The sequence below is a fragment of the Euleptes europaea genome, chromosome 17, assembly GCF_029931775.1.
Source record: "Euleptes europaea isolate rEulEur1 chromosome 17, rEulEur1.hap1, whole genome shotgun sequence".
Lineage (NCBI taxonomy): Eukaryota > Metazoa > Chordata > Lepidosauria > Squamata > Sphaerodactylidae > Euleptes > Euleptes europaea.
Window position 1 is genome coordinate 47,182,467 of NC_079328.1, and position 24,522 is coordinate 47,206,988.

General features: G+C 47.5%; 2 protein-coding genes across 2 annotated transcripts in view; both read left to right on the forward strand.

Moving 5' to 3' along the window:
• The first annotated feature begins 8,158 nt into the window (after positions 1–8,158).
• Positions 8,159–13,840, forward strand: KLHL36 (kelch like family member 36). The gene is made up of 4 exons (XM_056862862.1): positions 8,159–8,224; positions 10,089–11,162; positions 12,805–12,962; positions 13,275–13,840. Exons 1-4 carry the CDS (start codon positions 8,165–8,167, stop codon positions 13,828–13,830), a joined length of 1,848 nt encoding a protein of 615 aa, XP_056718840.1. The 5' UTR covers positions 8,159–8,164; the 3' UTR covers positions 13,831–13,840.
• Positions 13,841–17,163: 3,323 nt separating this feature from the next.
• Positions 17,164–24,522, forward strand: part of USP10 (ubiquitin specific peptidase 10) — a 36,511-nt gene continuing 29,152 nt past the window's right edge. The window contains exon 1 of the mRNA XM_056862860.1: positions 17,164–17,275. Within this exon, the coding sequence (XP_056718838.1) occupies positions 17,255–17,275 (21 nt within the window). The 5' untranslated portion in view covers positions 17,164–17,254. The remainder of the gene's footprint in view (positions 17,276–24,522) is intronic.

Sequence of the window (24,522 nt, forward strand, 5' to 3'; positions counted from 1 at the left end):
GGAGGGGTGCGAGGTTCAAGGAAGGGGGCGAAGAAGGAGAAGAAAAGTGCGATCCGGATGAACGGAAGCGGCGCTCCCTCCTCCCACTGGCGCAGGCGGCTCTCCCTGTCTCATCCAGTCAAGGGAAGCTTTTTTCTCTCCTGTGGATTCTCTGATCTGTATGCAAGAGCCGCTGGAGGTGGATTCTCTGGTCTGAATGCAAGATCCGCTGGAGGTGGATTCTCTGGTCTGAATGCAAGAGCGGCTGGAGGTGGATTCTCTGGTCTGAATGCAAGAGCGGCTGGAGGTGGATGCTCTGATCTGAATGCAAGAGCGGCTGGAGGTGGATGCTCTGATCTGAATGCAAGAGCCGCTGGAGATGGATTCTCTGGTCTGAATGCAAGAGCCGCTGGAGGTGGATTCTCTGGTCTGAATGCAAGAGCCGCGAGATTCCGGAGGAAAGGACGAAGAAAGCCAAGGGCGAGCGAGGATCGAGCAAGCTGCCTCTGCAGCTGGACTTGCGCTTCCCTCCGCAGCCCTCGCCGGAATGAGCAGTCGAGGCACCTCCGGCTTAACCCTTTCCCCGCCCGCCTAGGAAGAGACCTCTCCGGCGCTGCCTGGTGCCTCTCGATTGGCCCTCCAGTCGAGAGGGGGCGGGGGCAGCTTTCCTGCCTCCCCACCCTCTCTCTCTTGCCACTTACCAACACCCCCCCCCCTCTTTTTTTAGCCGAACCCCCCTCTTTCCTGCAACCCAGAGGTCTTTTCTTCTAATCCACTCCTACCCTTTCTTCTCTTGCCTTGCAAAAAGGAAAGGCATTTCTGGCATTTCGATGCGGTGATGTAATAGGTGCCCCCCCCCCCTCTTTTTGGCTGAAGATGCAGGAAGCCTATGAAACTGGTTGGAAATGTATGGTTAGAGACGAGGGGGGAGAGAGAGAAGTCTTTCAAGGAAATATGAAGACCCCCCCCCCCAGTTTAGGATGTGGTGTGCAGGTCGCTATGGCAACTAACCAATGGGAGCTAGAGCCAAAGGGAGGCATTTTTGAAAGGGGGGCACTGATTGTCTTTCGAGGCCCGTGGAAACAAACAGGAGTCCATAAGGCCCAACCTGAAATCCTTATGAACACCTATACTGGCTGGCAGCAGCCTAGGGGTGCCATTGGGAATGTACGCACGTGAAGCCCTGCCATTGAGCCACAGTTTAATACAGTCTCTTACAGGCAAGCCCCGGCTGTTAAGCTGCCTTTACCAACTCTGACCCTCTGTCCTCCCTGCTCCCAATTGTTTTCTCTGACCGGCAGCAGCTCTTCAGGTTCTCAGGCAGAGAAAGGCCTTCCCCACTACCTGCTACTTGTGCTCTTTGAATTACAGGTGCCAGGTCATCAGGTTGCCAACCTCCAGGTGGGGCCTGGCGATCTCCTGGAATTCAAACTGATCCCCAGACTGCAGAGATCAGTTCCCCTGGAGCAAATGGCTGTTATAGAGGGGGAACTCTATGGCATTAGACCCTGCTGAGGTCCCTCCTCTCCCCAAATGCCACCTTCCTCAGGCTCCACCTGCAAAATCTCCAGGTATTTCCCAACCCAGAGTTGACAGCCCTATGCCAGGGACTGATTGAACTTGCATGGCAAAGCAGATAATGCATTGCTAATCTGTACTAGCTCTCTCCCAAAGAATACATTTCCTTCTATTTATTTTTGACAAGCATTGACACACTAGTCCCCATTTTCTACACCCCCATTTGTTTTTGTGGTGTGGAGACCATGTGCAAGGTTCAAAACATACCCATAATTATTTTTTTAAGGAAGTTGCATAGTATTTTCTGAGATACTCAGATGTGGTTGGGGGTTGTAACTGGTTACATGCAAAAAACTACAAGGGATGGGATCTTTTCTGTGGTGGCATCAGGGTTGTGGAACACTTAAATTAAGTGAATGTACATGATAAACTGCCAAAGGGAAGTAGGGGAGACCTACAATGTTGAAACAGGGTAGAAATATTATAGCAAATATGGAGTTGGAAGCTCTGGATCACAGTTTGAATCCCTGATTCACTGCTAAATTACCGAGATGGTGGTGGAAAGTGTTGTCAAGTCGCAGTCGATTTGTGGCAACTCCATAGTTTTCCTAAAGGAAACAGATGAAATGAAGTGATATACCATTGGTTGCCAGAGTGGTGTAGTGGTTAAGAGCAGTGGTTTGGAGCGGTGGACTCTAATCTGGAGAACCAGGTTTGATCCCCCACTCCTCCACATGAAGCCTGCTGGGTGACCCTGGGCTAGTCACAGTTCTCTCCGAACTCTCTCAGCCCCACCTACCTCACAGGGTGTCTGTTGTGGGGAGGGGAAGGTGATTGTAAGCCAGTTTGATTCTTCCTTTAGTGGTAGAGAAAGTCGGCATATAAAACCCAACTCTTCTTCTTCTTTGTATTGCAACCCCGGAATTCCTTAGTGGTCTCCCATCCAAATACAAACCCGGGCTGACCCTGCTTAGCTTCTGAGATCTGATGAGACTGAGCTAGCCTGGACAATCCAGGTCAGGGCAAATTGCTGAGTTAGCCCATGAATTACAACAATTCTAAAACTTGAATCAGCATTGCTTGGATTTCAGCATTTCAGTTGTATTTCAGATGCAGCCATCTCCCCCTGCTGGCCTGAATATTTCTAGACTCTGTGATTACTAAATCTTATGGCAGCTGAAAAACACAGTTGCCAATTCCAGGTTGGGAAATCCCTGAAGATTTGAAGGTGGAATGAGGGGAGGGACCTCAGCAGAGTTGAATGTCACAGAGTCCACCCTCTGAAGCAGCCATTTTCTCCAGGGGATTTGATTTCTGTTGCCTGGAGATTGGTTGCAATTCTGGGTAATCTCAAGGCCCAATCTGGAGGTTGGCAACCCTATGAAAAGAGCAGGTAATTCAGAATTCCAGGTGCCCAGAATCTGTGGGGCCTAAATATTTGGGTTGCCAGGAGCACCTGAGTTGCTGCTGAGGTCCAGAAAAAGGGGTCTTTTCCTCTCTGGCGTCTAGAAAATGTTGTTAGTCTTGAAGATGCCAGTGGACTTCTGTTTAGTTTTTCTAGAAAATCTATCTGACTCTTGCAGTTTAGGGCTGTTTAGCTTGTAAAGAAGGCAGTTAAGGGGAGACATGATAGAGGTCTATAAAATTATGCATGGTATGGAGAGGGTGGACAGGGAGAAGCTTTTCTCCCTCTCTCATAATACCAGAATGTGGGGTCATCTGCTGAAGCTGGAGGGTGAGAGATTCAAAACAGATAAAAGGAAGTATTTCTTCACACAACTCATAATTAAATTGTGGAACTCCCTGCCCCAGGATGTGGTGATGGCTGCCAACGTGGAAGGCTTTAGGAGGGGAGGGGACATGTTCATAGAGGAGAGGGCTATCCATGGCTACTAGTCATGATTCATACCTATTCTCTCCAGGATCAGAGGAGCATGCCTATCCTATTTGGTGCTGTGGAACACAGGCAGGAGAATGCTGCAGTCGTCTTGTCTGGGGGCTTGCTAGAGGCACCTGGTTGGCCACTGTGTGAACAGACTGCTAGACTTGATGAGCTTTTGGGGGGTTACCGCATTATGTATTCCCAGGGATGTATTAAGAGTTTGAAAACATTATAAAAAATACTGTTCGCACTTTCTATGTATTCCCAGCGATGTATTAAGAGTGTTACTCCTCTGATGTATTAAAAGTGTTACTCCTCTGAAGATGCCTGCCACAGCTGCTGGCGAAACGTCAGGAAAGAAAATTCCAAGACCACGGTCAGACAGCCCGGATAACCTACAAGAACCAATGAACTCTGACCGTGAAAGCCTTCGACAATATTTTGATGTATTAAGAGTTTGAAAATGTTATAAAAAATACTGTTCTCACTTTGTTTGGCCCCTTTAGCTGTGAAGACGTCTTCCAACCATTTTTTAGCCGGGGTACCCAAAAACCCTTTTAAAACGATGTTTTTTATAACATTTTCAAACTCTCAATACATTGCTGGGAATACATAATGCGGTAACCCCTGATCCAGCAGGGTGGGTTCTTTCCTTTCTTTCTTTCTTTCTTTCTTTCTTTCTTTCTTTCTTTCTTTCTTTCTTTCTTTCTTTCTTTCTTCCCTACTGCCTGCATCCAAAAGACTCTCTCCCTACCACGCCAACAGAGAAAAGGCCTCTCTCCTCCAAAACCTGAGCAGAATGCTAATGCCCAGAACCCTGACCTCTGTGCTGCGGCGGCAGCTGCTGCTTCTCTTGTTTGCTTCCAGTGACTTGGCTGTCTGTCAGGGGAGAGTCCCAGCCTGGGCTAGTCCCACCCTACAGGCCTGCCTCTCTCTCCTCTCATTGGCGTGATCCTCTTTCAATCGAGCCAGCGTTTCCTGGATCAGACATGGCTGCAGAGGGAGAGGAGAGAAATGCAAGAGCAGCTGCCGCGAGCCCTGCGGTAAGAGCCTTTTTGGGACAGCTGCCTGCTTTAGCTTGGACTTTCTCAGGATGGGGCATGATGGGAAACTCCCACGTTCCTTAGACCGAGCTTTGGCATCCAGAACCCCCCTTCTTTCTTTTTGCTCAGAGCAAGAGGCACAGACCTCAGCTTGTAGTGTTATTGAACGAAGCGGAATTGGGGAGTCTTTGGATGACGGCAAACGTGCCCCTTAAAGCATGGGGGCGGGGGGAAGCCTGCAGCCTGAATGCTCAGTTGCCACATCTCAAAGGCATTCGTTTCAGGCCAAGGACTAGGGTTGCCAACCTCCAGGTAATAGCTGGAGATCTCCTTCTGTTACAACTGATCTCCAGCCAACAGAGATCAGTTCACCTGGAGAAAATGGCCACTTTGGCCATTGGACTCTATGGCATTGAAGTCCCTCCCCTCCCCAAACCCCGCCCTCCTCAGGCTCCGCCCCAAAAACCTCCCACCAGTGGTGAAGAGGGACCTGGAAACCCTACCAAGGACTGTGTGTTCAACTCCTTTCCACCACACTTAAGGTTGCCAACCTCCAGGTGGGCCCTGGAGATCTGGAATTACAGCTCATTTCCAGAGAGAGATCCTTTCCCCGGGTGAAATGGCTGCTTTGCTTTGGAGGGTGGGCCTTATGGCATTATACCCCTGTGCCGATCCCAAATCAAAATCGGCCCTTTCCCAGGCCTCACCCCCCCAAATCTCTAGGAATTTCCCAACCCGGAATCAGCAACCCTATAGAATATTGGCCTCTTGCTGCCACTTCTGACTGTCTGGGGTGCTGCTTTTCCAGTGTCTGTGATTTGCAGGAAATGTGGGTTCAAGCATTTCTAGTTGCCTTGTTTGTGGATTCCATTTCCTAGCAGGGCCTGCAGAATCCTTTCAGCTTTTAATCGGGTTGCCAGGTCCATCTTGGCCATTGGTGGCAGGTTTTTGGGGTGGAGCCTGAAAAGGGTGGGGTTTGGAAAGGGGAGGGACTTCAATGCCATAGAGTCCAATTGCCAAAGCGGCCATTTTCTCCAGGTAAACTGATCTCGATCGGCTGGAGATCAGATGTAATAGCAGGAGATCTCCAGCTAGTACCTGGATGTTGGAATAAGTTTTTAATAAGATTAAGTGGCCTCCATGGGGAGGGTACCCCTCCCCCCCCCGGGCTGTTCATTTCACCCCTTTTGTGACAAAACCACTTTAATTTCTGGGCTGAAATGGATCTTATCCAAGAGGTTTTTAATGTTTAACCATGTGGAACTTCCAAAGATTGTTTAGGCTGAAAAATCACAATATACTTCCCTCCTCCTCTTAAAAAGATAAAGCTGTCGTATATTGTACACCTCATGCCAGGAATCATTTTCAAATTCTTATCACACTGGTTTAAGGCCCGCGAAATAATTTGGTCTGGCCCTTCGTGGGTCCTGGCAGATCTCTTGCTCAGAAGGATCTAAGACTGGTCATCTGTCCCTCCCGCGGACAGGAATAGCCTCTATTCAAGGCGGATGTGAGTTTGTTTTGCCAAGAAAAGGAACCTTTCCCCCCCCCCCTTGCAGAAGAGTCCTTAGCTATGGAGCTGCTAGGACTGCCCAAGAAACTGTGTTAACCCTTTCCCACCCGGGCCATGGAGAAAAACGTATTCCCTCTGTACTACAAGAGGGCTGGGGGCCGAAGTGGTGACAATGGAGGGATTAAAGGGGGCAGGGACAGAATCCATGATACCAGGTTTCAAAGAATAACTTGAGTCCTTACCAGGAGTGGAAGGAACTCAGCATCTTACCCCTCTGGGGAAGCATTATGCACTTTATTCTGGAAAAGGTTATTCTTTGAAACCTGGTATCATGGATGATGATATATGATTGCATGCATTGTATTTTTTGAAGGACTGAAGAAGAACTGAGCCTTGTGCTCTGAAACGATCGTATTCTCCTTGATTGTTCATCTTGCAGCATCTGTTTTGAGAAAAAACCAAGATAGTTATTTCAAAGGACTTACTTGATACTTACCTGATAGAATTTATATTTCAAATTAATTGTGGAATTTTTGCACATCCACTGTTGTACTGAATGTACCGGTATGTGTGGTTGGTGGTTTCATTACCACATACTGTAAAGTGTATATGTAGCTATAATATATTGGCATTGTTATCAGCATTGCTCCTGTACTGGTTTTCTCATCCTCCTGATAATAGTACAGAGGTGTCTTTTTTTCTCGTGGTACCTGGAGGTTGGCAACCTGATTACCAACTCAGTCAGTGGAGCTCTGCCCTTTGATCCACTCTGAAAGACTGCAGAAACCAAAGGAGCCGCTGAGATGTGGTCTCCTCTTTGTCCTCTGGTGAAGATATTTTTCTTTTGCACAGGGTTGTCAATTCTGGGTTGGAAAACGCCTGGAAATTTGGGGCAGAGACCGAGGAGGGCGGGGTTTTGGGGAGGGCAGGGACCTCAACAGGATATAATACTATTGGAGTCCACCTTCCAAACTGCCATTTCCTCCAGGGGAACTGATCTCTGTCATCTAGAGATCAGTTGTAATTTCAGGAGAATCTAGTGTTGCCAGGTTCCCACGCCCTGGCCCCTAACGGGGGGGGGTGGGGATAGAGTTGCCAGATCCAGGTTGGGAAATCCCTGGAGATTTGGTGGGGGAGCCTAGGGACTGTGGGGTTTGGGGACAGGGGGGGGAACCTCAGTGGGGTACAATTAGGGTTGCCAACCTCCAGGTGGTGGCTGGAGATCTCCCGCTATTATAACTGATCTCCAGCTGATAGAGATCAATTCACCTGGAGAAAATGGCCGCTTTGGCCATTGGACTGTATGGCATTGAAGTCCCTCCCCAAACGCCGCCCTCCTCAGGCTCCGCCCCAAAAGCCTCCCACCAGTGGCAAAGAGGGACCTGGCAACCCTATGTTTTAGCCAGAATCCAGAAAATGCAGGCAAAATGCGCATAAACATGCTGGGAGCGCAAGGCAACTTCTGACGGTCGCGAAAGGCATTCATAATCAAAAGGCAGCCCCAAAGCAGTCAGCGGGGGTGACCGCAGGAAACGGCCCTGCATAAATGGCCCCAGACTCCACCCCAAAATCGCCAGGAGTGTCCTAATCTGGAGTTGGCAACCCTATGTCTAACTGACTTAATTATTAACTGTAGGTTTTCAGGAATGATATTATTAGCTTTTGTTTGTAAGCTACCGTGGAAATACTCTGAACTAAAATGCAAACGCCATTTATGCAGGGTCAATTTTGATGCTCACTCAAAGCTCTTTTTTTAAATGTGACCTTTAAAATGCCTATTCATGATCCTGACTCAAAAGGAGAAATTCTACTCCCCCCCACTCACCTGCTCCTTTGTTCCTTCCATTAGCAACCACTGTTTGCATAGCTAACATGGGGCTGTGATTTTTCATGCTTCCTTGAGGGGATTCTTTGAGTCGGGGGCGGAGCAAACACAAAAGGTCGCATTAAAGGGGCTCTTAAGAAATGCGAAGCAGGTATGGGCCGGCTTGGCAGTCACTTCCTGATGACGATTCAGCATGAAAAACTAAAAAAAAAAAATGTGGGGCACTTCAACCTGGAACGCGCTGCTAATTACCAAACATAAATGTCCAAAGTGTGAAAATATTGTAAATTAAACAAAAAAATTACATATGTGGCTTGTGGGCCGCATATATGCTTGACTGGCTGAGCCTCATATAAAGCTGATTATCATTTTTTGCCCTTATCATTTGCAGGATCATGAGCAGCATGGAGGGAACCAGACCAGCAAGAATTTCTCGTCCTCACAGGATAAGTGAAACTTCGAAGGTCTGGTTGTTGCATGTCTTTCTTCATACGTTTGCTAAACGGCAGCTTCCCAGTTGACACTGTAACCTGTTGCCTCTGCAGGAAACCCTGGAGTGTGATCATGTCCTAAAATGGCCCCCTCACTTGTAGCATTTTATTTATTTATTTAATCTCAGGGTTGGAAGGGTCACCCAGGGTCATCTAGTCCAATCCCTTGCCAACGCAGGAACTATAATGCAACACAGGAACACAACACAGAGTTAAATTGTAGAACTCTCTGCCCCAGGATGTGGTGTTGGCTGCCAGCATGGAAGGCTTTAAGAGGGGAGTGGACATCTCCATGGAGGAGAGGGCTATCCATGACTACTAGTAAAAATGGATACTAGTCATGATGCATACCTATTCTCTCCAGGATCAGAGGAGCATGACTATTCTATTAGGTGCTGTGGAACACAGGCAGGACAATGCTGCTGCCGTCGTCTTGCTTGTGGGCTTCCTAGAGGCACCTGGTTGGCCACTTTGTGAACAGGCTGCTGGACTTGATGGGCCTTGGCCTGATCCAACATGGCCTTTCTTATATTCTTATAAAATTATAACATCAACGACATAAAGTATGGGTCACTGGGGTTGTGGGGGGGAGGTAGTTCAGAATTTCCTGCATTGTGCAGGGGGTTGGACTAGATGACCCTCGTGATCCCTTCCAACTCTATGATTCTAAGGTTCTGACATGTAGGTTTCCAGTCGATACTTAAGAACATCCAATGACGAAGAATCTGCTCCTTCACATGGGGCACTGTTCCAGTGTCGAACACATCTCACCATCAGGAGATTCTTCTTCAGATTTTGACGCAACCTTTTCTGCTGTAGTTTATATCCATTAGTCCGTTTGGGAGGGGCCATGGCTCAAAGGTAGAGCAACTGTTTGGCATGCAGAAGGTCCTGGGTTCAATCCCTGGCATCTCCAGTTAAGAGAACCAGGTAGTAGTTGAAGTGAAAGACCTCCGCTTGAGACCCTGAAGAGCTGCTGCCAATCTGAGTAAACCATCTGAAACCTCCATCCCCATGTTCGTTTTACAAAGAGTCAGGCTAGCATCGGATAACAAGTGGTGTAAAATGACAATGTGAAAGGGGCCACAGAGACTTCCAATACCTTCAACCTCTCCTCACTGGACAAGTCCTATGAGGAAAGGTTGAAGGAGCTGGGTATGTTTAGCCTGAAGAGGAGAAGACTGAGAGGGGATATGATAACCACCTTCAAGTACTTGAAGGGCTGTCATATAGAGGAGGGTGCTGAGTTGTTTTCTGTTGTCCCAGAAGGTCGGACCAGAACCAACGGGTTGAAATTAAATCAAAAGAGTTTCCATCTAGACTTTAGGAAGAACTTCCTAAGAGAGAGGTTCCTTAGTGGAACAGGCTTCCTCGGGAGGTGGTGAGCTTTCCTTCCCTGGTTTTTAAGAAGAGGCTAGATGGCCATCTGTCAGCCATGCTGATTCTATGACCTTGGGCAGATGCTGAGAGGGAGGGCATCTTGGGCATCTTCTGGGCATAGAGTAGGGGTCACTGGGGGTGTGTGGGGGAGATAGTTGTTAATTTCCTGCATTGTGCGGGGGGTTGGACTAGATGACCCTGGTGGTCCTTTCCAACTCTATGATTCTGTGATTTAGTGGCATCCAACCCAGGGGCATGGGAGGTGACGGGAATAAGCTATGTTTGACTTGCTTCCTGGGCTTACCCCGTTGGTTGGTTTGCCCCAATTGTTTGTGAACCAGGAAGAGGCAACGAGGATACCATTCCTGGGGTAACAAGCCACACTGGCCCTTCTGATTAGGAGACCGTGGTCTCAACTGCTTAAGGGAAGAGGTTTTTGACATCTGCTCTATTTCAGGTGTACAAATGGGCTGACCACTCCAACATAGTTCTTCGGAGCTTGAATGAACAGAGGCACCAGGGACTCTTCTGTGACATCGTCCTGGTAGCAGAAGAGCAGAGAGTTCCGGCCCACCGGAACATCCTCGCTGTCTGCAGCGACTACTTCAACTCCATGTTCACCATTGGCATGAGAGAGGCCTATCAGAAGGAGGTGGAGCTCTTTGGAGCCTCGTACATAGGCCTCAAAGCCATTGTGGACTTCCTCTATGGCTGTGACCTGTCCCTGGATGGTGGGAATATCGACTACATTTTGGAAACGGCTCATCTGCTGCAGATCTGGAAGGTGGTTGACTTCTGTTGCGAGTACCTGGAGAACGAGGTCAGTGAGGAGAATTACCTGTACCTCCAAGAACTGGCTTCCATCTACAACCTCCGGCGCCTGGATTCCTACATTGACACTTTCATCTTGAGGAACTTCGGCACGCTGTCCTTCACGTCGGACTTCCTGCAGAACATTTCTCTCCAGAAGCTGTGCCAGTACCTCGGGAGCAACGACGTCCAACAGGAATGCGAGCACGATTTGCTGCAGGCCGCCCTGCAGTGGGTGACGCAGTATCCGGAAAGGGAAGCTGAGGCCTACCAGGTGATGGAAAACATCCACTTTCCCTTGATCCCAAAGAGCGACCTCCTGCACCGGGTGAAGCCGGCGATCTGCTCGCTCGTCCCCAAAGAAGCCAACTGCGAGGGTTTTGTCGAAGAAGCCGTCAACTATCACAACAACGTCCCGGCCCAGCCGGTCCTGCAGAACAAGAGAACCGTGCTCCGTGCTAGTGAGGAGAAGCTTCTCTTTGTGGGTGGGGAGGTGTCGGAACATTGCTTGGAGCTGAGCGACGACACCTGCTTCCTCGATACCAAAACAGGGCAGTGGGTGAGGGAAACGCACCTCCCGGCGAGGCGGAGCCATCACTGCGCAACGGCCCTTGGAGGATTCATTTTCGTCGCGGGAGGCAGCTTTTCACAAGACAATGGGGGCGATGCGGCTTCCAATCTTCTATATAGGTATGACCCTCGGTGTAACCAATGGATAAAGGTGAGGCTTGACCTGTAATGCATACAATTTATTTTCCCTTTTTAATTTTTGTGTAGGTTAGCAAAGGAAAGGCATCCTCTCTTTGACATTATTATTTCATTTATTAATTAGCCAGTGTGGTGTAGTCGTTAAGAGCAGTGGTTTGGTGTGGTGGAGTCTGATCTGGAGGACCGGGTTTGATTCCCCGTTCCTCCACACGAGCAGCAGACACTAATCTGGTGAAAGGGGTTGGTTTCCCCACTCCTCCACGTGAGGCCAGCTGGGTGACCTTGGGCTAGTCACAGCTCTCTCAGCCCCACCTACTTCACAGGGTGTCTGTTGTGGGGAGGGGAAGGTGGTTGTAAGCTGGTTTGAGTCTTCCTTAAGTGGTGTAGAAACTCGGCATATAAAAACCAACTTTTCTTCTTCTAAATCACTTCTGTGTTTGTTGGTTTATTTATTAAAACACTTATATCCTGCCCGTCCTCATAGTTTTATGCACACACACACACACATCCCTCTTCACCACTGGTGGAAGGTTTTTGGGGCGGATCCTGAGGAAGGTGGGGCTTGGGGAGGGACTTCAATGCCATAGAGTCCAATTGCCAAAGTGGCCATTTTCTCCAGGTGAACTGATCTCTATCGGCTGGAGATCTGTTGTACTAGCAGATCTCCAGCCACCACGTGAAGTTGGCAACCCTACATAGGGAGCCAGCATGGTGTAGTGGTTAAGAGTGGTGGACTCTAATCTGGAGAACCAGGTTTGATTCCGCACTCCTCAACATGAAGCCTGCAGGGTAGGGTTGCCAACCTCCAGGTGGTGGCTGGAGATCTCCAGTTATTACAACTGATCTCCAGGTGATAGAAATCAGTTCTCCTGGAGAGAATGGTTGTTTTGGCAATTGGATTCTATGGCATTGAAGTCCCTCCCCCCCTCCAGACTAGTGGCATCAATTTTACAGATGTGCTTGAATTGTTGTTTTTGCTGAATGAGGAGTTAAAAGTAAGACTGGAGTTGCACCCTATCTTAAGAGGAGCATAGACACTTATTCTTTGAGCTATTCCATGCTGTTTTCTTGTGCTTATAAATGCTGGTTTTCACCCATTGGCAGGTAATTTACACCTGGGATAGTCTCCTTTTGTTTAGTTTTGTGGATCTTATCTGGTCTCCAAGCTACCAAGGGCTTTTGCTATAGTATGGTTGCCCTTGGGGTCTGGAGATCTCCTGGAATTACAACTGACCTGCAGACAACAGAGATCAGATCCCCTGGAGAAAATGGGGAGGGGCCATGGCTCAGTGGTAGAACATCTGCTTGGCATGCAGAAGGTCCCAGGTTCAATCCCCGGCGTCTCCACTTAAAAGGACTAGGCAAGTAGGTGGTGTGAAAGACCCCTGCCTGAAACCCTGGAGAGCTGCTGCTGGTCTGAGTAGGCAATACTGACTTTGATGGACTGAGGGTCTGATTCAGTAGAAGGCAGCTTCATGTGTTCATGTGACTGTATGGCATTATACCCCACTGAGGTCCCCAAATCCCACCCTCCCCAATTCTCCAGGAATTTCCCAACCCAGAGTTGGCAAGCTTACGCTACGTCAAAGATGCTACTGCGGTCATTTTACAGCATGATGGATAACTCTTCAAAGATGTTGGTTTGTTTTGCGCAGCTGGCTTCTATGAGACAACGTCGAGTGGACTTCTATCTGGCTGCCGTAAAAAGTATGCTCGTGGCTGTTGGCGGAAGGAATGAAAATGGAGCGCTCTCTTCTGTGGAGATCTACAGCCCTGAGAAAGACGATTGGATGTATGTCGCCGGCCTGCCAAGGTAACCTTGAGGAAATCAGTTGCCAGCTGCTTTGCACATGCCAAACAATGCACTTTACTTTAGCAATCAGTTGCAAGTGGATTTTGCCGTCTCCAGCAGTAAAATGGAAAGTGCATTATTCAGTGTCATTTTACATCATGAAATAAAACTGTGTGTAGGGTTGCCAACCTCCAGGTACTTCCTGGCGATCTCCTGCTATTACAACTGATCTCCCGCCGATAGAGATCAGTTCCCCTGGAGAAAATGGCTGCTGCAGAAAACGGCTACCCTCTGAAACAGTTGATGAGGTTTCTTTTTTCTCCCCTGCTCTAGGTTTACCTACGGTCATGCTGGAGCGGTCCACCATGAATTTGTGTATATCTCGGGGGGCCATGATTATCAAATTGGCCCCTACCGCAAAAACCTGCTCTGTTATGATCATCACACGGATGTATGGGAAGAGAAGCGGCCAATGATCACTGCCCGGGGCTGGCACAGCATGTGTACCTTGGAGGATAACATTTACTCCATCGGTGGCAGCGACGACTACCTGGAAACCATGACCCGCTTTGACATTTTGGCTGTGGAATCCTACAGCCCGCAATGCAATCAGTGGACCCGGGTGTCCTCTTTGTTGGAAGCCAACAGTGAATCTGGGGTGGCCGTTTGGGAAGGCAAGATTTACATCCTTGGTGGATACAGTTGGGAAGACACGGTCTTCTCCAGAACCGTCCAGGTGTATGACAAAGAGAAAAATAAGTGGCAGAAAGGGACAGATCTTCCGAAAGCCATTGCTGGGGTTTCCGCGTGTGTCTGTGTGCTAAAATCAAGGCCGGATGACAAAAAGAAGAAAGCGAAAAGCAAACGGCATCAGGATCAGGGAAGATGATGGCTTGCCCTCGGACGAAGAACATGTATAAATCCTCTACTGAGTTAATATCTTTCCCCCCCTTTATTTTACTGACTTTTGAGAACAGCTTCGGGGAACTACAGGAGAGGTACAGCAAAGGTTCCTTTGTCCACCAGGCTGGTGAATATCCTACGATAAATGTTACTGCAGTTCAAGCCAGAATAGTTGGATGATATGCTACCAAAACATCTGTTGAAAAGAGTGGCAGGTAAAGAACGGAGGGAGAACATCTGCCTGAAAATGCAGGCAGGAGGCGGGAGGCCAGAGGGAGAAGCAGGTTAATTCTAAAAACTGAAACAGGCAGATTCTGCTGTAACAGATGACAGACCCATCTAATTAGTCAGGTGGAGCCGTGAGGTGGAAGGATGTCTCCAGTGGCAGACAATGCCTTGATCCGGAAGGGGCAGGGAAAGGGGGGGAAAGTTACTAGGGTTAACATCACAGGTGCATGGAATATCACAAGGGGAACTGGGTCTCCCGACATAAACAGAAAGCCCTGCAAACTGTTCTAGAGCGACCGGGCTGGTGACTTTGCAGCTTCAGTAGCCAGGCCAGGTAATGGCAGCAAGGAGATGGGGCTGTGGGACTGGGGTCCTTGCCCCTTGTTTTGGTCTGAACAGTCCTCCTGTATCTATTGGTAATACATACGCTTTAGATGAATGTACTACTGTCACAATGCACAAATGCCAACGTTCTGACGGAATCTAAATGACTCTGCCGAGGAAGATTCCCCGGCCCGTCCAGACAAACCAAGGTGTTGTGTTTTGATTTTTGTAAGACTTTTTCTGGGGAACTTTTGTACTTTTTTTTTTTTTTGCTAACACCTAGACTGTAACCTGTCATATTTTGTGTTATTTACAATAAAATTTCTACTGCATAATTACAGCCAAACAGTGACTGCCGGGAAAGTTTGTGATTCACATTTCCTTTCCAAGCCCGTTGACTTCAAAGGACTCCGAAGGGTGCAACTCTGCTTAAAATGGCACTGCTAGAGGCTTTCTCAGCCTATCTACAGATAGCTTTGTGGTGCTATCTAGCAGCTTTGAAAAGAGCAGAAATGCCTATCTTAACAACAGCAGTTGGTTTGGCCAAATGTGGGTCTGTCCTGAAAATTCCCTTCTCTAGTGTAGTGTAGTGGTTAGGAGTGGTGGATTCTAATCTGGAGAACCGGGTTTGATTCCTCCACTCTTCCACATGAATCCAGCTGGGAGATCTTGGGCTAGTCTCTCTGAACTCTCTCAGCCCCACCTACCTCACAAGGTGTCTACTGTGGGGAGAGGAAGGGAAGGCAATTGTAAGCCTCTTTGAGATTCCTTAAATTTAGAGAAAAGCAAGGTATAAAAACCAACTCTTCTTCTTCTTCTAGCTGGAGCATGGGGATGTGGTTCTTGCAATAACAGCATCTGTACCGTGAGACTACCTGCAACGCACCTACTGTACATTCCTATTTTATGTGGGACACACATGGAACTTGGAAACATATTCTGCTCATAATAGGGGGAGGGGGCGTTCTCCCAGTAGTTGTGCAGATGGGATTTTTTTTTAAATAGGATTTTTCAATTCTCAATGATACTATTATTTAACTGGATTTAACCGCCCCCCCCCCCACGTTCTTCCACCATGGGAATTAAGGCAGTGGGTGTGCATTTCTTGATGAATCGCCCATCTAAGCACCGGCCACACCAATCTCTGTATGCATTTAGTTACATTGCTATGTCACATGCCCTCCAACCATATGGAAGGACAATTAATAAAATTTATTTATAACAAGCGAAATTAATATCAGGCTAAAGCTGTCAGTTACCATTCATTTTTATTCTGTAACAATAATGACGGCTGTCCTTTTAATACTGAATTAACGTCAATAAAATATGGCTTCATATAATTAATACCACAACCCATAACAAAGTTAACGGCTAGAAAATTAACAGGTCATTAAATAGGCAGAAAGTAGATTCCTTTGAAATGGGGTGTTGGAGGAGAGTACTACAGATACGGTGGACTGCCAAAAAAAACCCAAATCAGTGGGTCGTAGATCAAATCAAGCCTGAACTGACCCTAGAAGCTAAAATGACTCAACTGAGGCCATCATATTTTGGTCACATTATGAGAAGACAAGAGTCACTGGAAAAGACCATCATGCTAGGAAATGTTGAGGGCAGCAGGAAAAGACGAAGACCCAACAAGAGATGGATTGGCTCTATAAAGGAAGCCACAGCCCTCAATTTGCAAGATCTGAGCAAGGCTGCCAAAGATAGGACATTTTGGAGGACATTGATTCATAAGGTCGCCATGAGTCGGAAGTGACTCAACGGCACTTAACACACACACAAATAGGCAAAACAAGATTCCCCCTCTTAAAAATGCCAATCGCTTTGGAACCAGCGGAAGACCACCGACCACCCTCCCCCGACCTCCAACACCCCCGCGTGTGTTAGTCTTTAAGGTGCTACTGAAGAAAATTCATTTATTTGTTTATCCATAGGCTGTTACAAAATATCCTTACATATGTACAAAAAGCCAAAAAAGGGATACAACTGCACCAATATACATTGCCTGGATAAAAACTATTTCATACAAAATCTCTATTAAAACAAAGATCGCACTCATTTGCTTTCCAGTACAGAATTTTTGTTAATAGCTTCAAGAGTTCTGATCTTCCTGGCTGCAAGAGCAAATTGAGACATTCTGAAGCTGACATGCGAATCAGAGTCAGAGAGTAAAACAACAACGATTTGTCAATTTCAGAACAAACATTTACTCCGTTCAAAATTCCATTAAGGTGCTACTGGACTCTTGCACTTTTTCTACTACACCCGCGTACTCATTCATTCATGCTTCCATTCATTCATTCACCCTCCCAGCCTGTGAACGTCTCCCGGTCGGCGCTTGCGCAGAACCAACCGTCCCCTCTGCGCAGCACCAGCCATGCGCCAATGCCGCGCCTCTCCGTCTACGCAGGCGCAAAACGCCCTCTCCTGCTCGAGAGGAACACACGCGCGGAACGCCTCCCTTCACTACGGCCCCTCGCCGCCTCAACCCGCACATGCGCAGTGCGTTACCGTGCTCTCTTTTTTTTTTCCCCTCTCCTCCCACCCTGCCCTTCGTTCTATCGCCCGGCTCTGCCCATGCGCAGAGCAGTGCCCCTCTCCTCCCGGCCGCCAGGGGCGCGCGTGAGCGGCGGCCTTCGCTCGCGCTCAGCCGCCGCCGGCGCGCGCGAGGGCGGGAGAGACGGCCTCGGCGCATGCGCGGCTGGCCTCCCCGCCTCGCGCCTCCGCCGCCTCCCCCTCAGTGTGTGCGCGCGCGAAGAGGGACAAGATGGCGGCGGCGGGGCCAGCCGCGTGAGGAGCGCTGAGGAGACGCCGAGCCCCCCCTCTTCCTCCCCGAGAGGGGAGGGGCCGCCATGGCCGTGAACAGCGCGCAGGTAACCCCCCAAAAAAGAAGAAGGAAAAAAAAAAAAGGAAAAGAAACGGACGGCCCGCCTGCCTCGCCGTCCCGGGGAGGCCTTCAATTGAACGGAGGGGGGCCTCCTCTGGGCCTCCTCCTCCTCCTGCCGGGGCGGCACACGCTGCCCTCCGCTGGGCCCGCGCCACGGACGCGCCTGTCACGAGTCGGGGGAAAGAGGGGGCGAGGCCCTTGCTGGGTAGGCCGCGGCCCGCTCCACGCGCTTCCCCTCCCCCCACCCCCCATTCACACACCAGGCCCCAGCCTGCCGCGGCTCTGACGCCCTTGAGGGTCGGCCAGAGTGGGGGGGGGCTTACTCGGGAGCAAAGCCCCCGTGGGGCGTCGGTGGCGCTCCTCCGCAACAGGCCCGGGCGAGGGAGAGCGGGCGGGCGAGCGTGCGCGGAAGAGCCGCCCAGCGGCGCAGAGTCTCCTCCCCGCTCCTTGGATACGGGGTGGACTTAGGTCGGCCTGTCTCCCGCGCTGCGGAGTCGTCGCCCCCGACCTCTGCGACTGGGGGGAGGGGGGGAGTCCCGAGGAAATCAGCCTCGGGTTCAGGAGTGGGCGGCGTTGTCAGGGATGCCTTGGCTGTGCCTGGGAGCCAAGCCCCCGCCGCTGTGGCACCAGGGAGAGCTTCATTCGTGCTGTAGATCGGGGGTATCCAGTCTTGTGGCTTCCCTGGGCCGCATTGGAAGAAGAAGAATGGTCTTGGGCTGCACATAAAAAACACTGACGCTAACAATAGCGGATTCATAATGTTTTAATGTATCGGAAGAAGTGAGCTGTGGCTCGCGGAAGCTCGTAGGTATCGGAAGAAGTGAGCTGTGGCTCGCGGAAGCTCGTAGGTATCGGAAGAAGTGAGCTGTGGCTCGCGGAAGCTCGTAGGTATCGGAAGAAGTGAGCTGTGGCTCGCGGAAGCTCGTAGGTATCGGAAGAAGTGAGCTGTGGCTCGCGGAAGCTCGTAGGTATCGGAAGAAGTGAGCTGTGGCTCGCGGAAGCTCATACCCTGCCAGAAAATATTTTTGTTAGTCTTTAAGGTGCTACTGGACTCTTGCTCTTTTCTACTCATAACGTTTTAAGTAAGTTTACGATTTTGTGTTGGGCCGCATTCATAGCCGCCCTGGGCCACAGTTTGGACAAGTCTGCTGCAGTTCAAGCGTGCCTGATGGCTCCCTGGGGGGACTCTCGCACCTTCGCTTATCCTGCCCTATCTGTCACATTTTTTTCCACCTGTTGGTCATCAAAGGAGCTCAGCATAGTGTACAGGGTTCTCCTGGAGTAGAAAAGAGCAAGAGTCCCTCTTGCTTGTGGGCTTCCTAGAGGCACCTGGTTGGCCACTGTGTGAACAGACTGCTGGACTTGATGGACCTTGGTCTGATCCAGCATGGCTTTTCTTATGTTCTTATGTAGTCTAGTAGTACCTGAAAGACCAACACAATTTCTTGCAGGGAATTGAGATTTCGTGAGCCACAGCTCGCTTCTTCAGATACCATAGGATTCTCCTGGGGCATTGAAGGCGGTGGTCCTGTGCACGGTTTTAAATTCTTCATTGAAACACATGACACTTGCACGCCACACTGAATACACTTTCAATCCATTTTCAGTGCGCCGCAACTGGTTTTTACTGGGTGGAATGGGAAAATCCACTTGCAGACAATCCTGAAAATGCATTGGAAGTGCAATATTCAGCATGTGTGAAATTGGTCACACAGTTGGGGCTTTGCTGCTGGAGAGGAACTTGCCTTAATGAGCATGAATGAAACTCCCTGGCGTAACAGCAGTGGAGGCTTGGCTTCCAAGTACAGCAAATACAGTAGGATTGCTGTAGATCAAGCTGGATCCTATTTCTTGTTTCTCTGAAGTGAAGAATGCAATTGTGTGTGCACTGGAGAGCAAAGCCCTGTTGAAACATGGGGTGTGTGCTTGGTTTATTGAGGAAATGGGCCATGGAAGCGATCACAGAGTTTGGTCATGAGGGTTGACTCTCGCCATAATTCAGCTGTGACTTGACTTCACTTTTTGCACATCTGTGTGAACATGCAACCTTATGCACACTTGCTATAGTGTAAAAAGTCCATTGAAACACACTGGACTTTTTTTTTCTTGGGCAAATGGTTGTAGGTTTGTGTTGGAAAACCTCACTGGGTTCAATCATTTAACGCATTAAAAAATATGTATTGCACATCCATTTAGCACAAGGTTTCAAAGTGGCATACAAATCAGTAGCAGTGATCAGCAGCATACTCTATAAATTGACAACCACTGCACTCTGTCAAGGGTCTTGAGTCTCAGGTAAGTAGTTGCATAGGATTGCTGTGGCCTTATAGCCTGACTCGTATCATTAACCCAAAGCAAATCAGGGGGTTTTCTCACTGGCAGAGGGCTACTAATGTGTACAATATTTGAATGGAGGAGATGTTTCTTATTTTAAGATGAGCTGTTGGTTGGGTTGGAAGGAAAAATGAAAAACTGGCCCACTGTCAGGATATTTTTTTTCTTTCTTTAAAGCAGGGAAACTCTAAAGAAGCATTACTTCTTCCAGAGGAGAAGGTTAGGCAGGGAGAAAAAAGTGTTAAGGATTGCATTGGCTGAGCAGTAACTCCCGAGTGTTTGCTTAGTTGAGCAATATTGGGGCGACTTGCATCTATTTATTTCTTCATACATCTTCTGAAATGCTTTCTTTCCCTGCTCTCAGTTGTAGGGTTGTTAGACATCTTGTTAGGGCAGGGGAAAACGGGGTTGGGATGGCTAAACATTTAATTTTTAAAAGAGTGTAGTCTTTTGAGATAATGCAAAGCATTTAATTTGTTGCTTTGTGTCAGCAGTCTGCCTTTTATTATTATTTATAGAGTGGTGCTTTGATGTGGTATATGCGTCAATAGTAAAGGATAAAAATAATTGGCCAGATTATCATACCTAAAAAAGTTGCAGCCGTCCTAGGCTGTACCATAAAAACTGTACAGATGTTCTGTGGTGACATCCTCCATTTGTGAACCATCTTTTAAAATGGAAGGCAGTTTAGTCTAAATCTCCTTCCATGCAGTGAGGTGGGGCCTTCCACCTTGAAACTTCCCTGCAAAGAAAACTTTATTGGAGGATGTAGCCTATGATCAGCCTAGTTAGCTAGTTGTAGTGACAGCGACAGGATGAGTACATGCTATTCTGTAGGAGCCTGAGGCAAGTTGAACTGGTTTTAGCCAAACTTCTATGGCTAGCTCTAGGCAGGCGTATCAGACTCTGGATGAAAGATTCTGCCCCTTCAGTATCTGATTTGTAGAAAAATATCATTTTAGAATTACAGTCAGATTGATCTTGAGTATTCAAACGAGGCTATTTTGGGAGGAGTATTAGTTACTTAAATGCCAGTCCACACTGTCTGATAGGTCTTCAGCTATGTATACCTCTGATGGGAGGGGGGGTTGGTCCTGTAGTCTGATACCCATTAAGTTATGCATCACAAAGGCTGAATGCAGGCTATTTCTGGGGAAAGTTGTGGTTTTGGTCATGACAGACAGACAGGTAGATACTGGTGTGCATCAAAAAATAATAATAATAATAATACCAAGAGCTACATAAATTCCCACTAGTCTAATGGTGTAGTTGCAGAAGGGAGAAGCTAACTAGTTTAACCAATATATCATGAATAACTTTTTAAAACACATGCACCCATTCAGAACTGAGAAACTGCTGATGTTGCATTAGAGTTGGTATTATGCCATAGAACGTTGCATCTCCATTGGCTGTGCAGAGGAAATCTGAATCATTGCTTGATTTATTAAGCTGCTTGACTGACCACCTTGAAAATACAGTAAAACTACAAACCAAATAAATGTGAGCATTCCAAAGTTGTAGTGTGTTAGTGCCACTACGACTTGTTTATATCTTGCTTCAAAATTTCAGTGTACCTTTGTTTTTGTCCTCATCACTGACTTGTGAGGTCCCTTCTGTCATGTAGTTTGTACGTGGCAGAGGTGGGACATGCATGCAAGTCTTAACAGAGGTGAGCCCAGTGCTATATCTACTAGACTTCACTGTTGCCTGTAGAGCTGACCTGATGATTGGACAACCATCACTTCTGAATCTGGATAATCAGTCTGAAAATGAAGCTTGGCTGCAGTCTAAGTTGCTGATCACCTGTAATGAGTTGCTGCTGGGCGAATACTCAAGTAGCAAACTAATTGCTTGCATATGTTTTTGTTTGTTTGTTTGTTTTGGCTAGCCATCTAAAGCTACAAGTCTTGAAAATCTGGGCGATGCTTGTAGCTGGCCAAGAGCTGCTCTTGTTTTAATGAAGGGCAATACTAATGCTACTTCATGCACACTGAAAACAGAAGAGCATGGGTCTGACTGCCACCACACTTTGCTGCCTGTTTCAAGCACTCTGTTTCTTCTTGAGGGCTACAGGTCCTTTAAGTCAGAACAAATGTAGAGGGCCACTTTCACAGATGGTATGAGTTTCTCTTCTGCTTGAGAGGATTTGGGAAAGTGTCCATTTCTCTTTCTCTCTGGCATGAAAAGCCAGAGTGGGGGGTCACAGGAAAGGTAGTCACCTCTTTATTGTATACAGGGCAACTTAGTTCTGTATTTGTACATAGAAAACGTAGTTCTGTATTTGTACATAGATGCTTGTAGCTGGCCAAGAGCTTCTCTTGTTTTAATGCAGGGCAATACTTATGCTACTTCATGCACACTGAAAACAAGAGCATGGGTCTGACTGCCACCACACTAGGCTGCCTGTTTCTAGCACTCTGTTTCTTCTTTCTTAAGGGCTACAGGTCCTTTAAGTCAGAACAAATGTAGAGGGCCACTTTCACAGATGGTATGAGTTTCTCTTCTGCTTGAGAGGATTTGGGAAAGTGTCCATTTCTCTTTCTCTCTGGCATGAAAAGCCAGAGTGGGGGGTCACAGGAAAGGTAGTCACCTCTTTATTGTATACAGGGCAACTTAGTTCTGTATTTGTACATCGTTTCTGTGTAACAGGAACAGTTACATTACTTTTAAACGAGCTTGTTCCAAGGGCAGATGTACACACTCGCACTACCGCTGTCAGTATTCTGAATAGTAGAAATGCATTGGTGCATTTGAATGTGGCATCTTATTAAATGAGCAGACAGAATGGTGCAGTTTAGAATTTTAAAAATCCAGTGGTTTTTTTTTTTAAAGGAGGTTAATATGCAAAGCTTTGATTTGTTTTCCAACTTCTCCATAGAATAGTGTAGGTTAGAAATAATGCTACTGCCTTGATACTGAGCAGTTAGGCCTGTTTAACTCAAGAGCTTGGATGGTTGTTTATTAAAGGGTCTGGTGCAGCGGGTCAGGTGTTCTGTTTGGATATGCAAAGTTGGGTTTTGCATCCCTTTGCAGCTCTAAAACTCCCTGGTTGGCCTGGGGAGGTCACACTTTGTCATCCTATTCTGTTTGTGATCACAATTTCCTACTTGGATTTCTGTGGTATATAAGAAGCCATTAAGGAGCAACCAATGACACATTGCCTGTGGGTGTAATGGCTGAACAGCTCGTAATATATCTGTGGTAGCCAAACTGATTGTCAATGTGTGGCCCATTGCTAGTTCAAGAAATGCCAATGGATAGTAATGGTTAGTAATGCCAATGGATAGTAATGGCTTCGGCTGAGGATTGAGGGCAGGGTAGAAATCTAATCAAATAAATAAATAACATTTATACACCACTTCTTAAACGTTCCAAGCGCCGTACAGAAATTTACAATCATTCAATGTATCTATTGTGATTTTGAGTCAGGTTGTCTCCCAAAGTGGTTTATAATTAAAATCTATCATAAGATAAAATATGAATTAAGTGGAAGTGAGTGTATGTAGCAGGGAGAACAGAGGGATTACAGTGATTCCTGTAGGTTATCCGGGCTGTCCTTCAGTGCTACTCCTCTGAAGATGCCTGCCACAATTGCTGGCGAAACGTCAGGAAAGAAAATACCAAGACCACGGTCACACAGCCCTGATAACCTACAGGAACCAATGAACTTTGACTGTGAAAGCCTTCAACAATATTTAGAGGGATTACAGCTTCATTTTTTTTCCTCCTTGCATTGTGAGCTACCCTTGCCATAAAGGATTTGCCTGCTTAGTTTATTCTTTCTGTGCTTTTTAAAATTAAAGCCAATTGCTGAACCTCCAAAGAACCACAGTAAGTATTCTAATAATATTTATTCTGAAGAAGCCACTAACTTGTATCTGTATTCTGCAGCCGCCCAGTCTACAGAGAATCCATTTTAGGATCCCCCCCTGCCCCCCAAAAAGCAAGGATACTGGGAAGTAAGTGGGTTCTGGAGAAGAAGCAGGCCAGTGATAAAAAAAAATAGGGACAGGGACTTCAGGTAAGATGTCTGGTGACAATCTTGCAGGGCTGTAAGAATTCTTTATTATATATTTTCTCAACAACAGGAACTTTGGCTGTTCACATGTGTGTGACTGTGTGTGTAGAGAAAGAGGTGGGAGGTGGGGATCCTGACAGAGAGTGGGTTGTCCTAAGACCACCTTGTGAAATTGTGACAGAGAGGAGATTCAAACTGTGGGCTGGGTGATTTGTAGCCCCTGTGCCAGTTCTAGTACCTCTTAGACACTGAATTTTGGAGGCACTTGTGGTTTCTTTAGTTCTGTTGACAGGATATCATGAATGTTACATTTTGGCTTTCCATTTGCAACATTGTTTCAGATAATACATGTAGAATGCCATGCTATTCAGGACAACTGTGTACAGTAGGTGAGATTGTGCCCACACTGAAGAAGAGTTGGTTTTTATACCCCACTTTTCTCTACCGTAAGGAGTCTCAAAGCGACTTACAATCACTCCCCCTCCCCCCCCCCGAACAGGCCCCTTGTGAGGTAGGTGGGGCTGAGAGAACTGTGACTGGTCCATGGTCACCCAGCAAGCTTCATGTGGAGGAGTGGGGAATCAAACCTGGCTCTTCAGATTAGAGTTAACTGCTACACCATGCTGAAGTGAGTGGCAGCTTTTCCTTCTAATAACCTAATTCACAGGTGATGCTCTCTTGGACTTGTCTGTCTAGACTCCTTGATGTAGATGAAAATACTTTGTTTTAAAACTGCAGTATGCAGGCAGCTTGAGCTATATGACTGTTGTGATTGATGAGCTTTTTAGTAGCTTTAGAGGTGCTGCTCGCAGTGTTTAAGCATGTATTAATCTTTATGTAACTTCACTTTTATCATGAATAGCCTGCTTGCATTAAAAAAA

Bases quoted from the DNA above. Each gene is read 5' to 3' on its own strand.
- KLHL36 (XM_056862862.1), top strand. From the start codon at position 8,165: ATGGAGGGAACCAGACCAGCAAGAATTTCTCGTCCTCACAGGATAAGT. The intron at 8,225-10,088 runs GTCTGGTTGTTG...GCTCTATTTCAG, and splicing joins GGATAAGTGAAACTTCGAAG to GTGTACAAATGGGCTGACCA. The intron at 11,163-12,804 runs GTGAGGCTTGAC...TGTTTTGCGCAG, and splicing joins GGTGTAACCAATGGATAAAG to CTGGCTTCTATGAGACAACG.